The sequence below is a fragment of the Dromaius novaehollandiae genome, chromosome 6 (genome assembly GCF_036370855.1).
Source record: "Dromaius novaehollandiae isolate bDroNov1 chromosome 6, bDroNov1.hap1, whole genome shotgun sequence".
Lineage (NCBI taxonomy): Eukaryota > Metazoa > Chordata > Aves > Casuariiformes > Dromaiidae > Dromaius > Dromaius novaehollandiae.
Window position 1 is genome coordinate 33,358,190 of NC_088103.1, and position 14,044 is coordinate 33,372,233.

At 38.6% G+C, this 14,044-nt stretch overlaps 1 protein-coding gene across 8 annotated transcripts in view; it reads right to left on the bottom strand.

Annotated features, from left to right (window-relative positions):
* Positions 1 to 2,319: 2,319 nt before the first annotated feature.
* Positions 2,320 to 14,044, bottom strand: part of SLF2 (SMC5-SMC6 complex localization factor 2) — a 31,361-nt gene continuing 19,636 nt past the window's right edge. For 3 of the 8 annotated variants that reach the window (XM_026102863.2, XM_026102862.2, XM_064514162.1), the window contains exons 12-20: positions 13,726 to 13,834; positions 12,317 to 12,493; positions 11,589 to 11,686; positions 10,851 to 10,938; positions 10,140 to 10,265; positions 9,180 to 9,257; positions 7,469 to 7,555; positions 6,044 to 6,112; positions 2,320 to 4,875 (exon numbers count right to left, since the gene is read on the bottom strand). In XM_026102863.2, coding sequence (XP_025958648.2) covers positions 4,840 to 4,875; positions 6,044 to 6,112; positions 7,469 to 7,555; positions 9,180 to 9,257; positions 10,140 to 10,265; positions 10,851 to 10,938; positions 11,589 to 11,686; positions 12,317 to 12,493; positions 13,726 to 13,834 — 868 coding nt within the window. In that variant the 3' untranslated portion in view covers positions 2,320 to 4,839. Of the gene's footprint in view, positions 4,876 to 6,043; positions 6,113 to 7,468; positions 8,353 to 9,179; positions 9,258 to 10,139; positions 10,266 to 10,850; positions 10,939 to 11,588; positions 11,687 to 12,316; positions 12,494 to 13,069; positions 13,363 to 13,725; positions 13,835 to 14,044 lie in introns of those variants that run through there. The other 5 variants (XR_010389747.1, XR_010389748.1, XM_064514161.1 and 2 more) reach the window with 5 other exon arrangements.

The window sequence follows — 14,044 nt, forward strand, 5'->3', positions numbered from 1 at the left end:
ACTGTCTGGTGGTCAGGCCGGAATGGAAATGGACCTCCCGCTACTGCATAGGCTGTGAGAGCCATTCCTTTAATCTCTAAGTAGGATTTGAGGAAAGAGAGCCGGAGACCAAGCTGCAATGCCTTCCAGCCTTTAAGCCAAGCTACAGTTCACAGCACTTGCTACTCTAGTGAAGGACTCTCACCCAGTAATACAAAAGCAGCAAAAAGCCATTTACCCTGCTTTTCTCTGAAGCACAGAAGTAACATCACTCACCCAAACTCAAGCGGCTGCAGCAGTGAACGAAAACCCGAAGGAAAACACTAGGAAAAGGGTGTTTGAAAATGACCCCATATCCTGTGGCCAGCAGCTCTCCCCGCTCTGTACCATATGGGTCAAACTTGCTTTAAAAAGCTTTAGGCCTCCCCCCAAGCTGATGGCAAAGATTAAGCAGCTCTGAAGACCATCAAGGGAACACTTTGAGTTACCATCCCCTCCCCTATTACTTAACACTTGCATGAAACTGGGGGGAGGAGGGAACAGTAAAGCCAAAGAAACAGCACTAGCAGTTTACCATGCAGTGGTAGGGGAGGCATTCAGAAAGGTACAACACATCCAAATCCTGCTTAAACATCACACGAAAATAAATTCTGAAAGGCAGCTCCAGCACCCAGCTTGCAAATACAAGTATGGGGAAGAGCTGTCAGCACCCAGACCAAAATACTAAAAGAGGAAGATAGGAGTGTTTTGCCTGTCTCTCACCACCCAGTGCTACCTTTGATACAAGATTAAGCATTCCCTCTCAACTTCCTTAGCACAAAGATGAAGGAACATTGCCTGAAAGAAGCAGAACTTAGACAAAATTAAAGAGTGAATCTGCAAGCAGCAGCCACCCTTCTAGGAATTCACCTTCTCCAGCAACCTTCCCATCAGCAGCCCACGTTACCCTACAGCACTGAAAGTCCTCTTCAATATCAAGATAAAACTGGGCCCCATCAGTTAAGCTGGCAAAGCATCCACAAGGCAAAACATCAAGGTATTTCACACCCCAGGGGACGATGGGGGTGGGGGGAGTTATTTTGAGCCTCATGGATAGTGTTCAGATAACACAAACCTCAGGGAACATGCTAAATCCATTAATGATTGTCTGACCTCTCTGGGCAGCTCCTTCATCCACACGCTGTGTTCAACAAGGGCAAGGTACGCAACTGCACAGCTCTCTGGAAGCTTTAATTAAGTCAGGATCCCACAGTGCCTCTCCTCAGCTCTGTAGACTCCCATGAGCTCATCAAACCTGTTCTCTGCTCTCCAGACTGGCTTCTCAGCCCAAGACTCTTTCCTCTTTTCCAGGACACTGAAACAAACACTAATATTTCAGTGCCAATAGCTGTTCCTCAGGCACAAGTGGGTGTTTTCCATGGGGAATATTTGGGCAAGAAAAAGAAGTTTAAGAGCTCATAAGATCATGGAAAGAGCTCCCAGAAAAAATAGGAGGGTCAACTCCAGCAGCACCCTTTCTGATCTGCTTCCTCCAGTGGAAAAGAAAGTTATGCAGATGCTAAAAAGCCAGCTGAAAAGAAAAACTACCAGGGATACTATACAGCATCTACATACACAGTTCCCCTCTCTGGGAAAGGAGAAGGAAAGGAGAAGAAAACCCAACATACATGACCGGTGTTAATAGCCTGAATGCTCCTGCCAGTGATGGGGCCAGCCAAAGAATCCCCTGTGGCACACAACCACCTGCAGGCATTTGCTTGAATCTCCAAGGCACAGTGCAGTCTCCCTCTCAGTCCATGCGCCTAGCGTCCATCCCTGGGCTAGGGCATCTCTGAAGATCCAGAGGTGGCAGCTAGACGATGCTAAGCACAGGCACCTTTGATGAAGTCAGAGCTGGCTTGTTTGTGTCATATAATTAACACTGCACCGTCCATCCATCATTACTAAAGAGGGTCTTTTTGCACTACTTCTAAAATCCTATCCTGGAGCAATTTTACCAGCTACTCTGCCAGCAAGAACGGCACACTTTTGGGTCATCTGCACTTCCCAATGAGATTCTCGGCTCAGCTATCAGCTTTGGGGACTTCAGAGAATCCCTGCAACCACTACATCAATGAAGCACACATGTCCTATTGACCTGCAGCCAGACCTACCTGCAAGTCATTAATCACTTCTGAAAACCCCATCTATTACTCAGTTCCACAAGGGCAACAGTGAGAATAAGAGATGTGCAAACAATTTTGCTGGCAGGTTTCTTCAACTTAAAAAGTCACACAGAAGCTTGTCACAAAAAAAAAAAAAAAAAAAAAAAAAAAAAAAAAAACACAAAGACCATAAATGTATATTTTATAGTTAGCCTTTAATTTCTGGACTGTGATTACTGCAATAAAGTGCACCTAATTGCACATGAAATGAGATAACATGGCTCTTAATACAGCTAGCATAATATCAAAAAGATAAACCTCAGTGCAAAATGCTTATCTGAAGACAACCAAAGTAGTTAAGACATTTACTGTGCAATCAGCCTTTTCAATACATGTAACTTCTGGCTGGGAGCCAGTAAATGAGCCAGCAAAACACAACAGCAACAAGTTTGCTATTTCATTTCCAGGAATCCTGAAGCAGTACTCAGCTCAGCAGTCCCTTGCAAGACTTTGCAGCAACGCTTTGGGATCATCTCTGTAAAGATACTGATGGGCTCCAGTGGAATCAGGATCCAGACTTCAACACCTGGGAATTACTAGTCAGCTACAAAATGGATGGAAGAGAGTTCAGAGCAACTGGGAGCAGGAGAGAGAGGGAAAATGCCAGAATATATACAGAGGCATTAAGCAGGAAAACATAGAACTGTCTGAGCTAGGAATTACTTCAAGACTTTTTCTCCATTTATAGTAAGCTAAAGAGCTGCGAACCTAAGAACTACAATGACCACAGTATGACTGAAACAGGACCTGCAGCCATTTTTTGTGAACTAGAAGCTGATGCATGCCCATTTTATGCAGAGACATTTAATTAGAAAAGCATGTCTATTTTTTTTTCATTGGTCTATTAAATAAAAAAATGTCAAAGTGGTGATTTAGTTTGGAAAGAAAACAGCAGTTTCAGTGTGCTTTGAACTGCAATACAAAAGCTGTTCATCTAAACCCCACCCCTTTCCTTCCCCAAAATGTACAGGACAGTAACTTCAGCTTTACATAGTAAGAAAATACATATACATTAGATACAGTAAACATTCTGTACTGTTTTAAACTTTATACAATGTTAGTGAGAAGAATATAAACATTAATAAAATTTCATACAATATATTCACACAGTAACCAACTGCTACCAGGGAGGAGGCTGATACATTATCAAAGACAGACAGAGCAGAGGATGGCATTGCCATCGCTATACAACACCAAGTAATATATATTTTTTTTTTTTTAAGCCTAAAGCAGTTCTATGGCTAAAGATACCCTCTGAGGTAGATTCTTCCAATTCTTAAATGACATGTTGAGATAAAAAAAAAAAGGGGGGGGTTGTCCTTCTTCCTGAATATTGCCATCAGCATAAGTCTTGTTCTAACAAAGATAAGCTGATTATCCTGTGAAGGGTACAGAGATGCTGCGGTTTTAGGCTAATTCACTAACACTTGAAATGAAAGACAAAACATTTAATGTAAGTTTGGAAATAAAATACCTTCCCTGTGTCTATTCTATAGCAGTTCCTTTATATATAATGTACATATTTAGATTTGGTGTTTTTTTTTTTTATTTGAACCTTATTTTACCTTTTCATTTTGAAAAGTTGTAGTAAGTCTATCATACAAAACAAGACAGAGTAATCTACAAAAATTAAAAGGAAACAGTATTATAAAATGCACATGTAGCTATTATTAAAAATCTCACTTTTTAAGGGAATCCCAGTTGGTGCTTCTATCCAATACCTTAACTTATTGTTCATATATACACACATCCTACAGACAAAACAGTGTAAGATTTAAATGATGGCATTTGCACAGAAAGCACAAAGAGTCCACGTTTTCCTTTGATCATTCCACAAACAGCTCTGGGAGCTTTGAGCACACATCGTATATGTGACAACACTTGGCATAAAGGATTTCAGACCTCATATGGCTTTCACAGTTATTTTTACATATACAGGCCAAATGCTCATCTTCACAAATCTGCATTGGATTGAATAAAAACAAACCAATGCCTGAAGATGCGAAAGTTAAAATGAATGCATCGCTGTAATGAAAAATTCTGTTCCATTACCTGATAAACCACAGCCATGGAGCAAAGCATCATCCAATTAACTACCTGTTGGGGCACAGGCACTGTTCAGCTCTGCTTCCACCCGCAAGCAAAGAAGAGAGCAGTCACTTGCTCACACACAACTGCTGTGTTTTGCAGTGTTTAGAGATGCTGTATGGTCATGCCAGTTCTGCTTTGTAGATGAACATGTGCAGGTAACTCCATTATTCAGCCCAATTCTGAACTATTTCCTCACCTGCTCGCAACAGGAGAGACCTAATACTGTTTCAGAAATCATGTTTCATTTTATACGGCAGTTCTTTCCTAGTCATGCTGAACCAATACTTACAGGTGCATATAGGCAAGAAAACAAGACATTTTTGAAGACCTTATGTACTGGTGATTGCCAATAGAAACCAAATGAGAAAACTTCCCTCAGCTTTCAATGTGATAAAATTATTGACTAATTCATTCAGTCAGGGCTATAGAAAGGGATGTTTTAATTCAGGTATCTGATTTCCTCTGTTCCAACCAAGGCGTAGCTCCATTCATTCTACATCTTCCTTGGCTTCAGAAAAGATCCTTGTTCAATTTCTCTGCTATTTTCCCTGAACTAGGCAAGGTTTCACAAATCTGGCTCCCAGAAATCATGCAGTTTTCCCTAAAGAGTAAAAACAAAATAGAAAACATCTCAGAAAAATCAAAGACACCTCAAGAGTAAAGCAGGCAACTGTTTACCCTATTGTGCTACAGGTCCCTAGAACTCCACTTGGGAACACTTGTCAGTGAACAGCCAGTTTCCCCATGTGTGAATCAAACCCAAATATCTTTGAAAAAACAACCTTAAGAACAATTGCACTGTTAACCATTTTCATCAACTGGTAAGTAGCTTCTGCAACAATGTGCTGCTACCATCCAATTCCCTTCCTGCTACATAACAAGAAACCTTACCCGTGTTACAAATTACGACTTTTTTGCTCACTACTGAGAATGACTAAGATGCTTTACAGATGAATGTTTAATTATACAAATTTTAACCAAAATTAATACTAAGCATATACGCATTTTTTAAACTTTGTGTAAGACATACTAGATTACTAGAAAGCTCAGCAAAATTTTATTTTAAGACAAGTAGCTTTCCATTCCAGGGCAGGACTTACACGGATGGAATCTGATCACGTTAAGAAAGAAACCTATCAACCCTCAACTGGAGAAACAGCTCTGAACTCTTGATATCAGTAAGGATTATCCATCTATTCCACCCAAGGCCAGCTAGATATCATGAAGGCAAATATTTATGAAAGACTACTCATGTAATTACTTATTATTGCATACCTTTACAGAGTACAAAAGAGTTTTCAGTGCACGAAATTAGACATATTCAAAGAAAAAGGATTATCAAGGGCTGTTAAATACAAAGGTAGACAAAACCTTGGGCTCAGGTAGTCTTCAAGCCTCACACTGCTAGACAATAGCAGGAAGTGCATCACTGCATTCCTGCCACACTCTTAAACTCCTTTCCAAAGCATTTGCTAATGACTATAATCAGAGACAGGTGCTCTGATTTGGCTCAGTACTAGCATTTTTAAGGAGTTATGTAGCCATTTTCAAAAAACATCACTTTTAAGGATAAAGATGAAATCCTGTTCTCCACTTAAGTCAAAGAATTTTAACAGAATGCTATGCCTGAGTGTATTCCACAGCCACACTATTTATGAAGCAAAAAAAAAAAAAAAAAAAAAAAAAAAGACAGTACTATTTTCAAATGCTAAAGAACGAATCAAATGCACCCTGCAATATGAAAAGGAAAAAAGGCTTCATTACAGTACCTGAGTAGGCCGAGTGTTTTGTATCATATCTTGCCATTTGCCATATATCCTAGCAACCAAGTCTTTCACCTGCAAATGTAGATTGATTAGTTTAGCCACTAAAGAAAGCAAGCAAGCACCCAAACCCAACCCCTCCCCACACTGACAACAACATTTACTGGGAGGGAACAGTTTTAGAACTGGCACACAGAACACCACCACCTCAATTTCTACCAGATCCAGGGAATTTTGGACTTTTAAAAGTCATGTACTTCCACACAAACACATTACAAGCAGATGATTTCCTATGTAAGTGTTCAGAATCAGCATGCAAGCCTCCAGTCTCTAAACACCCATCTCTTCCTCCGGTAAGTTAGGTTTGTTACAGAAATCTGACAGTTCACAACTGGAAAAGATGTCTGCAAACGCAGTCATGGAGGCCAACTATGCAGCACTGTCTGCCTCTGAAAGGAATTCCTGATACATAGTATTGCGCTTTTCATAACCTATTACAAGCAGGTGTTTAATACAAGCCATTCAGAACTAAGATTTGTTTCATATGCTGTATAAAAACCAGCACAGTGGTGCCCTCTGGAAGTTACTGCACTATCACACAAATTTAAAAAGTGATGGGGAAAAGCAGAGAATGGATTTTTCCCTTCCTGCACAAGGGCAACAGAAAGAAAAGAGGCAGGGAACCGCAATACAAAAATTCAAGGCAAGATTCATTAACTTGTAAAGGACACCCACGCTCTATTAATTAGGCTGAATAAAAACAGTCCTTCTTGAGTGCTAAGAATGCACATAAGTGCGAATGTTTGATTTAAAATCGAAAAAGCCAAGGCTTTTCAAAGTTTAGGTCTGTCACTTTATCAATGATCTGATGTGGCTTGCTACAGCAGCATGTAAAGCATGAAAGTCATAGAATTAGGACTATTATTAGTAAGCCACACACCACAAAGCAAATGAAAGGCAATTATCCAAGCCTGATACTACATTATGCAGCATTGGCTTAAATCCACAACTTTAACTCACTGCTTTAAAAATAAAAACAGACAGATTTGCAAGAGAAGCAGGCTAGTTTCTCAGTCCTCTTTATCCTGTCCCGCATATAGCCTCTGCTCTTAAAAGCAGAAGATCACTTCCTTCAATGATCAACAACTACCAGGAAAAGAAAAGGAGCAGTTTTGTGGGTCCTAGGAGTCAAGACGCCTGGGCTAAAAGGAAAATAAGCATATTACAGTTGTCAATGTCTCATTAGCAGTAAGAGTATTTTCAGTACATTAAAATGGGTGCATAAATATGTAGGTATACAGGCATAAGACAAACAGAGAAACTAGGAAAAAGAAACCTGTGAGGTATTCTTAGAACTTCCAGCACTGGGATGAGGGAACACCACAAATCACAAACACTTAAAGAAAAAAAATCTCAGCAACAAAAACTTACCTTAGATCGATAAAACAGCCTTGCATCTTCCCTAATATCACATTTTATGTGCTTATCTAAGGCACCACAAAGCTTCAGTAAGTGTTGCTAAACAAAGACAAAAATGTACACCTTTTAAATCCTTCATGTTGAAACTAAAAAAAAAAAATCTCTCAAATAATATTCCAATTTAAAAAACTATATGCTTCTGTTCAAAGTTTTCTCCAAAGTATACATTAAGGAACAGGAAAAGGAAAGAAAAAAACCTGATCACAAGATCTTCCATCAGTTGCTGATATGCACAGCACAGTAGCAAGCACAGTACCATTCAAATATTTTTTTCCAATAAAACACGTTCTGAGTTTACAACAGCTAAAAGTAACCTTCTCAGCAATAACACAGTTCATTTTCTTTTGCAGTCCGCAGGAACTGCAGTAGCATGTAAAACATACTCAGGGTTTATGCACTGGCCTTTCATTTCTCTCTAATTTTCTGATGACTTTTATAAAGCTTTTTTGCAACTTCTTAATCTCTTAACAACAGATCCCAAGATCTCTGACTTCCTGTGAATTTCTTCATGAAATTCCTGTTTTCAATCCCTCACTGAACAGCTGTAAAGAGGCTTCATTCTGTAGAACAAGTGAAACACGCCAAAATTCTACTTTTGAGCTTCTGTCAGCATCTCAAAAACATGACAATTTACCCATCTAATTGCCAGAGGACCAGCACTGAAACAGTAATATAGATTTTTACACAAAGCCAAGCCTACACAATATTCATCTACCGTCCAGTTCAGCCACGCATCTCTCTTCGTTTGGTTACCAAGTCACCGACTAAGAGGCTCTTTCTTCAATAAGAAATTCCAAGATAACACTTTCTCTTTTTCTTACCAAGTTCTCCACAACCTTCAGAAAGACAGTTGTAGAAAAAACAAACCTCAGACCACCACAACAGATGTATTTTCTTTACCAAAGACATTTTTGTTTCAGATTACACTCTATAATAATCTTTTTGCACTTGAGGAGGAAACAGAGATGCTTAAGCCCCAAAACATAAGCAAACATTCCTATTTTGCCTCTGTCTTAAAGAGCTCATAGGACACATGTATTTCTTAGTAGCCGAGAGCAGTTCCACAGGGCAGAAGATGTACTCAAACACCTTGTAGCGAGCAACTCACTGCAGATCACCAGAGAAATCTGAATAGGATTACCAAAAGGTTAAACAAGTGATATTAGTTAACAGATGTTCACATCAGATGGTGCAAGGGAGCTAAGACATACAGCCTTAGTCTTCACTTGATGCATGGCTGCACTCCACCACTTAACAGTACTTCACTATGTCCTTAAAGAAAACTGTTGGTGCATTTGAGCATATTTTACAGATATTTTCAAAGTGTTTGTCTTCTAGATTGCAACATTTCAACTCAATTAGAAAATCCATAGGATCTTTGGAGCTCCTAGAATTTCTATGTTGAGTAAATCTGCAGTTACTTTCAGAGAAAGATAACAAAATCTATGTCTTCTGATCCAAAGCCTTATGTTCTGACAAAAGTCCATTCTGCAAAAATGCAAAAGTGGTTTCTGTATTCATTTTGCCTCAGAACAAAAGTTCCCCCCAGTGCAGGTATCCTCTGGAGATCTTTTATCACATGATAGCTCTTATCAAAATAGGCCAAAAACACATGATAATTAGTCTTTTAAAATCTAAAGTTCTAGCCACCAAAGTTACTTACCCTTTGATTAGAATTTACAACATCAAAGAAACTAGCTTCACTGACCAGATGAAGGAGGATGTAGACCAGGTAGTATGTCTAAAGAGAAATCAACAGCACTTTAGCATTCAAAGCACAAACATAACTGTTTACATTTAAATACAGCATGATCCTTGCTTTCTGGAATGATTCAATGTTATGTCCCTAAAGGAATCCTACAATGGCCAACTCAATGGACATGTAAATCTATGCATTTGCCTAAAAAAACTAATCTGAAACAGTATATTCAAATGCTTGTAACACTTTAAAACAGTATTACACTGTTTAAAGTTACCTAAGTTATCTACAAAGCTTTCTGTAGTTTTAATTATTGAAAACTAAATTTACCAGTTGGCTTTGTTTTCCTGTCATCTACATTCAGATCAAAATATTGGCTAAGAGATTTCTTGGTAGACTCAAATAAACAAACTAATACCTGATTTTCAATTGAGTGGAAATACTAAATCTTTAGCAGGTTACCCTTCTAGTATGGGTTTATAAGAAAAAAAAAAATCATGAAAGTAACTTATTCTGAAGCCTGTAGGTGGAAAGTCTGGCCTGGCATCAATCAGTTCCCACTGATTACATCAAAAGGGAGGAAAGATGGTCCTGTGATTATAGCATGGTTGGAAGACAGGACTGAAAACATCCAGGTGACTTAGCCACATGGCAAATTTGACCGTCTCTGACTGTAACACAACCTAACACAGCTTCCTTTGTCGTATACCATTTCTTTCCTTCCTCCATGACTATAAGCAAAATGGAACATGGGTAATATTTTTAACCTATACAAATGAAGAACAAAAGAACTACAAAATATTGCAAGCCATTATAGGTACAGAACTGTCTTCAAACAAATTAACAGAAGTTAAAAGAAATGTTCTCAAAGTTTTGGAAAATGCATAAAAAGACGAATGCAAAAATCTGTTATTAACAATATACCTGCTGTTCTAGTTCTGTATGAAGGTGCTCTCCATTGACATCATTCTGCTGCTCTAATCTTTCTCTTGTCCTCTTTAGTAGACTAGAAGGTTTCATGTACACCAGATACTGACGCAGAAGAGCCATCTACAGATAAAACAAACATCTCAAGAAATTGGACTGGTCTACTGACACTGGAAAGTTTGACACAGTGCCATTGCAATATTATTTGTTCACTAAGACAAGAACATCTACAAAAGAGATTTCTAATTAAAATGGAGGTTTTCATGCTCCAGGTAGTTTTTGACTATTCAGAAATTCAAGTGTTTGTGTGTTGCCTTATTAAAGCATCAAACACCCTAAGGAAACAAAGAGTGATTCTACAGAAGACCAAAAGGGAGACAGAAAGAAGCACAGAACTACTTCCAATGTCCAAAATGAATGTTTAGGCACATCCATAACACTGCACTTAAAAACTGGAGAACATGCAGGTGATGTATATGTGTAAATATACTTTTGATACTAATCAGAACTAAAAGTTACTAATCTGACATTTTTCAAGCTTCTTAATACTGTAAACCTATTTTCCCATTTAAGACATAAAATGCATTCAAACACAAACAATTACATATATGCTTTCTAAACTTTCAAGCACCCTTCCCATTCTGACACACTTCAAACTCTGGGGCAAATTACATACACACACACACACGCACAACATATATGCAGTACCTGCTCGTCACTGGTATCGGGTATTCTTATATGTTTTTTATTAAGAAGCTTTGAAATTATCACTAGGCTAAGTCGTCTTCTTACTTGCCTGAAAAATAAACTTCTTTAAGTTTTTTTTCCCCCCAGAGAATGTCTCAAATCCACATCGTTTTTACAAAGCATTATGAGGCTATACATGACATCCCTAGACATAAGCTTGCCTAAAACAAATTGTATTTTCTGAATACAGGTGCTATAGAAGCTGTAACATGGCTAGCAAGATATAGGTATCTTTATCACATTGCAGCTTTCCATGTGCACAGGCAAACACTGTTAGATGCTTGCCTGCAAGCCTGGAGCTGAGGATCCAGATCATTTTCCTCTCCAAGAAGCAGAATTCTTAACAGTGACACTTAACAACAGACATGAATCACCCAACATGTAATTTATGGATCATTCAGGCAAAAGTATGAGTAAAACCCTTTACTATAGGATTCCAGATTGTTTGCAGCCCAAAAACCACATGGTATGTAGGCTAAAATGCAAAATAACTCTGTAGGTAAAATAATCCAGTAGAGCTGATTAAGATGGTATATATACACAATAGAAAAAATTTGCACATACATCTGTAAGACACAAGAAAATGCAAACACTTTTTTAAAAAGCACCATATAATACCTCTTGCACTTATCAGACTTTGAGTTTATACAAATTAACTGTTAATGATACTACATATTTCTGATGTTACAGTGCCATTACCTTCCACGTATTATCCAGCTAGGGACCAGCTGAACCAGCCACAGGAGGTTATGGTGCTGACTAGAGAGTTCACTCACTGCCAGGCAGAGCTCAGGCATCTTTAAGAGAACAAAAGCAAGAAAACCCAAAACTACTGAAAAAAAGGTATAGCAGGCAGCTGCTTTATTTGCAAAGGAGCACACATCTCGTCCCTAGAAACATACACAGCAAAAATATTAAAAGGAATTGGGCTAATAAGACATGATGTGCATAAAGATATTTCTGCATTGCACCTGTATAGAAGCTTGCCAATTATTATTTTACAGTAAGATAGTTGAGATCAGGTTGTTTTTTCCTGACATGCAACAAGTGCAATCGCTTGATTTACTCTTTCAAAGAGCCATTTCAAACAAACAGCAATTTTGCTAAATATAAGATTATTGGTTAGTTCAACACAACAGTTCCCTTGCAGAACAGGGGAGGCAAGCACAATGGCATGGGGCAAACCCCTTCTCAGTAAGCCCATCCACATCCTAAATCATACACGTTCAGAGCTCCCGATTTGTTCATACGATATTTTCCAGCAGTATTTTCGATACATTAAAAAAAAACCCAAAAAATCCCTCAGACCTCTCCCCACTTACCCAAAAAGGTTCATTATGAATGAAAACCTCAAAACAGTAGTAAATTCTCAAAATTTAAGTTGCAATTTTATATATCCAGTACTACAAAATTAATTATGAAGTTACCTTTGTATCCCAGGCTTTTATACTTTTCAGAAGCTTTATGAAAAGGCACTGAAAATCTATCAAAGGAATTTGCTTTAATTGTTTCTCCAAGCTTATTTTAAATAGCGATAGAAGCAGCAGCAGTATTTCTTGATCAGTATATCCACCTTGATACACTGTTGTACAAAAGCCTAGAAACTTTAAAAGAAATAAAAGCAGCATTAAAATCTGAGATTGGTTTAGCCCCTACTAAAATAGTACGAGAACTTAAGTTTTCCACCCTCACAGTAAGATGCGTTTCAAATGATAAATTGCTCTTATAATGCTCTTATGTAACAAATATCCTCCCATCTCTCAATAACAGCTTACACCACCACCACCCCTTTCTTTTAACCACCTCCTGGAGGCTCATCTGGCAACCATGCACAGAGATACTTTGGAATGATGGCGATATCCCCTGGGAATTATACAAATATGAAAGGTCTTTCTCCACTACACAGATAATCTTACTCTAGCCAGATGAAAGACTGCCAACAGATTTCCTAGCTACACAGGTAATACTGAAAACAACCATCAAAAATTTCCTCCCCACTCAAGTATTATCCTAAGGGTTACCTACACCACAATATATGGGAAGCGTGTGTAAATGAGATCACAAATTAACCAAGATAGATTTGTATTGTCTCTAGCAGAGATGCTCAAAGTGCTTTCTCCTGAACCCAGTGATTTTATAGTTAGAAATCTCTCCAAAAAAATGTTAGGAGGATTCAAATACTTCCACAAGAAAGTTTGAAATTCATTACACAGTCAGTATTTTCACCACAAGACCTTTAAAAGCAAGGAGAACTAGCTTGTGAAACGTGACCAGCACTCGCTCCACTTACGGTCTCACAGGACAGGTCAGAGATCTAACAGCTCACCTCCTCAAAAGGGCTCCACCTGCCCTCCATGAGCTCCCACCTCAGTCACCTTGTGCTGCACAGGCACAGATCACACGTCTGAGAGCTCCACTAACTCACTGAAGCAGCACAAAACATACCAGCCAAGATCAATTCCCCTTCCCACTTCTGCTGGAACACACAAATGACAGGTTTCTTCTACATTAGGAAATAAAGCGACTCAGGGGAGTCTGATAGAGCGCCACAGCAGGAAAAAGGGAACAGAACAGTGCAGTCAGGAGTGAAGCCAAAGTCACAGAGACAGCAAATCTAAAGTTTGAAACAACAAGCTCTGCTGTATGCAAAGCTGAAATCCCAGCATAGCATCTACTCACAAAACATGTCCAGGACTGGAATAAGGCACTAGGGTTACTGTCAAAAAAAAAAAAAAAAAAAACAAAAAAAACAAACAAAAAAAACCACCCACCAACCTAAAAACAAAAAAGCAAAATGAAAAAGCTTGCACAGTAACTGGAGTTTGAGATTTCTCACCTTGATCACATTAATTAGATTGGTTTCTGGTAGAGTGGAGAAGGCTGGACTAGCAGTGATGAGATCTCCTCTTAGCTGTTTTTTACCCGCTGTTTCTTGCATGTGACTTCTGATAAAAGAGATGCTAATCCGATCAGTAAATTAACAATTAGAAAGCCCACAGTAGCTCAATTACATTAAACTGAAGAAAAAACCCTGTGTTTTAAAGTGCCTTCAAATCAGAAACAGCCTCGGTTACAGAGCACAGACATCTATGTAAAATTTGCAATCAATTGCTTTTAATTCTGCCCAGTCTTCTAGGCAACAATTCTTGTAAATC